The 3,043-nt window shown below is 27.4% G+C and overlaps 1 protein-coding gene across 1 annotated transcript; it reads left to right on the top strand.

Annotated features, from left to right (window-relative positions):
- The first annotated feature begins 1,261 nt into the window (after positions 1-1,261).
- LOC108734685 (glutathione S-transferase 1-1) lies at positions 1,262-2,869 on the top strand. The gene is made up of 6 exons (XM_025976565.1): positions 1,262-1,411; positions 1,862-2,005; positions 2,063-2,121; positions 2,201-2,342; positions 2,444-2,561; positions 2,616-2,869. The coding sequence occupies exons 2-6, from the start codon at positions 1,865-1,867 to the stop codon at positions 2,846-2,848; spliced, it is 693 nt and encodes a 230-aa protein (XP_025832350.1). The 5' UTR covers positions 1,262-1,411; positions 1,862-1,864; the 3' UTR covers positions 2,849-2,869.
- The last annotated feature ends 174 nt before the right edge of the window (positions 2,870-3,043 follow it).

Here is a 3,043-nt window from a genome sequence, read left to right on the forward strand (position 1 = left end):
TATTTGAAGCTTTGACAACGCCGTTAATTCTATGTCTAAACATTACTAATATAGTATGTAATAATGACACAACTGTAGACCTGAAAAACTGAAAATAGAAAGTCATTTTTGACAAGGAGATAGAAAATTATATTTTCTGAAAGTAGGTCGTTCTGACCTTATTTACAATTCCCACACCCACAAAGAAAATAGGAAACCAGACAGATTACCGATGACTGACCACAACAATTATTTGTGTTGTTATAAAGATAACTGAATTTATGAAGCAATTCTTAGATATCACATCAAAACGTAACGAGATAGAATAGTGAATAAGTTTTAAAATTGTATTATATCTTTGTATTTTTCGTCAAAGTCAATTGTAACAAATACTGTTGGATTATAATAATTAATTTATTTAAATATATACAGGTTGTTTCAAAAACTAATAGAATGTTAGGTATAATATTAGATTCCGTATGTAATTACAATTAAATATGTGCAGCAGTTATCAAGTAATTAATGATGATTAAACTTGGAGCGCTTCCTTTTTGTTGCATGTAGAAGTAATCACAAAACAATTATACAACAAAGTATAAATTGTGTATATGTAAATAGTCAACTTGCAGCTACTAGATACCTAGATGATTCGTTCTTTTATTTGTAGTGTATTAGAGGTAATTGGCAGTCTTTTTAGTCTAATAAATTAATTAGGATAAAAATTACATCAGCATTATTTATATTAGTTATTCTTCAAATAAATAATAGGCAATAAAATGATTTTTATCACTCACAACTTTGTATCGAAATATTAAAGGAGAGGGTTATTTTTGTTAAATTAAATCTTAACTAAATTCTAACTAATATTAAAAATTTAAATGTGTTTTGTTTGTTAGTTTGTTTGTTACTATTTCAGACCTTAACTATTCAACTGATCGTCATAAAACTTTAAACACATACTGCCAGGGGTACAAAAAAGGATATAGGGTACCTCTCATCCAGAAAAAAAATACTGTTCCCGAGGGATAAAAAAAAAATAATTTTTATGTGGTCCCTGATGATTTTTGACACGTATTGAGAGCAAAGCCACGGGTAAAAGCTAGTAAGTATATAAAAACAAAATAAGGAATTCTTTGTTCATAAGTTAATATTTATTTTTTTGTTATAATTACATACAAATGCTATAAACCTCAATAGATAAAAAAGGTTTATCAAATAAAAAAAAATCTGCCTCTGCAGCTACAGATAGGAATTTTAAAGTTAATGTAGACGGTAATAATAATAATAAATCATCTACCCACTCTTCTTGTCAATGTATTTTTCTTGATGAAGGTGAAAGTCGTTTTGTTTCTGGTTTCTGAGACGTGGCCAATCCAATAAAGTTCATAAAATTGTATAGCTGGACACGTATTAAGGTATTCGTGAATTTAATGTAAGTATCTTGATTTTAATATTTTTAGAAAGCATATTTTCACATTTTTTTATAAAGATCAAAGATGTACTAATCTACAACTACACATTGTAGACCTGCCACTATAAACAGAAACTAAATTTAGCCTTGCAGTAATTAGATAAATGTATGAAGGACTTCTTAAAATAATATAAATCATCACATTTATATGCCCAGTTAATTTATATTTTTAAAAACTTATCATTGCGCCAATTTAGTTTCAAAAATTAAGGAAAATAGTGTCTGCAATGATTAGAGCTTGTTATCTTAATTAAGGAAGAATTAATTGATTAATAATAATTAAATAATCCAAAAGCATGTAAAAATTAGTCGTTTCTAATATTAAAAGTCTTGTCCTTTTGTAATATTAATGATATTTCAGTTAAACTAAGATTAACATAAATTTAAACAAAATTCAATTCCATTTTGTAGAAAATGCCACTTGTATTGCATGCAGTATCAGATGGGCCCCCATCTATAGCAGTAAGAATGGCCCTAAAAGCCCTTAATGTGGACTATAAATTAGTCAATGTTGATTTTATAAAAGGCGAACATATGACTGAAGAGTACGCAAAGGTAGTAACAGAAATGTAAAATTAACAAAAGTATAAAAATAACAAATTCCTTGTCTAGATGAACCCCCAAAAAGAAATTCCTGTACTCGACGATGACGGTTTTTATTTAAGTGAAAGGTACCTAAGTATACCTGACAATAAAAAAGAAAATGAAAATTACAAATGTAAGTAATAACTAAATGAATAATACTTTCAGTAACGCAATTTTGCAATATGTGGCAGAAAAATTTGGCAAAGACGATCGACTATATCCAAAAGAATTAAAACAAAGGGCCATTATTAACCATCGCCTTTGTTTCAATCTCTCTACTTATTACAGAAATATATCAGAATATGTTGTAAGTAATAATATGTATACTAAACAAACTTAATTCCAATCTTATACCAATTAATAAGTATAGTTAGAACATGAAAATTTTATTTAGAGAGTATTTTTTAGATGGCTCCTATATTTTTTGCGTATGAAAGAACCCCATTAGGTTTAAAAAAGATACATATTGCTCTGGATGTTTTAAACACCTACCTGGAAAGATTAGGGACCAAATATGCAGCAGGAGGTAGACAATTAATAAATAAATTTGGTGTTTATTGATTTTTTTTTTATATTTTAGAATATGTAACTATAGCAGATTTTCAATTAATAACAGCAACCATGTGCCTTGAAGCGATAAATATTGATTTTTCACAGTATCAATTGGTAAAAAAATGGTACAATACGTTCAAAAAAGAGCACCCTGACTTATGGGCGATTGCTGTACCAGCAATGAAAGAAATAAGTGATTTTGAAAAACTTAACCCTGATTTAAGTCATATGAATCATCCAATTCATCCTGTTAGAAAATGAAAAATATAAAAAATTATAACATTAAAATTGTTTTTCTGTCTATAACTTTTACAGTTAGGTAGATACCTTTGTTATTATTTATTTATGGCTATATTTATTGATAAAAATAAGTTTATTTGAAAACAAAAGGGGTATGAAGGGGTAAGATACATACATTAAGCTAATTAAATATTTAAAGCAACTGAAAAAATACCA

This window comes from Agrilus planipennis, unplaced genomic scaffold (assembly GCF_000699045.2).
Source record: "Agrilus planipennis isolate EAB-ADULT unplaced genomic scaffold, Apla_2.0 scaffold66, whole genome shotgun sequence".
In the NCBI taxonomy this organism is placed as follows: Eukaryota; Metazoa; Arthropoda; class Insecta; order Coleoptera; family Buprestidae; genus Agrilus; species Agrilus planipennis.

What these genes read in the sequence shown, in the direction of transcription:
- LOC108734685 (XM_025976565.1), top strand. Translation starts at nt 1,865, where the DNA reads ATGCCACTTGTATTGCATGCAGTATCAGATGGGCCCCCATCTATAGCA. An exon ending in GAAATATATCAGAATATGTT is followed by an intron (nt 2,343 to 2,443) that starts GTAAGTAATAAT and finishes AGTATTTTTTAG; the next exon opens with ATGGCTCCTATATTTTTTGC. An exon ending in GACCAAATATGCAGCAGGAG is followed by an intron (nt 2,562 to 2,615) that starts GTAGACAATTAA and finishes TTTATATTTTAG; the next exon opens with AATATGTAACTATAGCAGAT.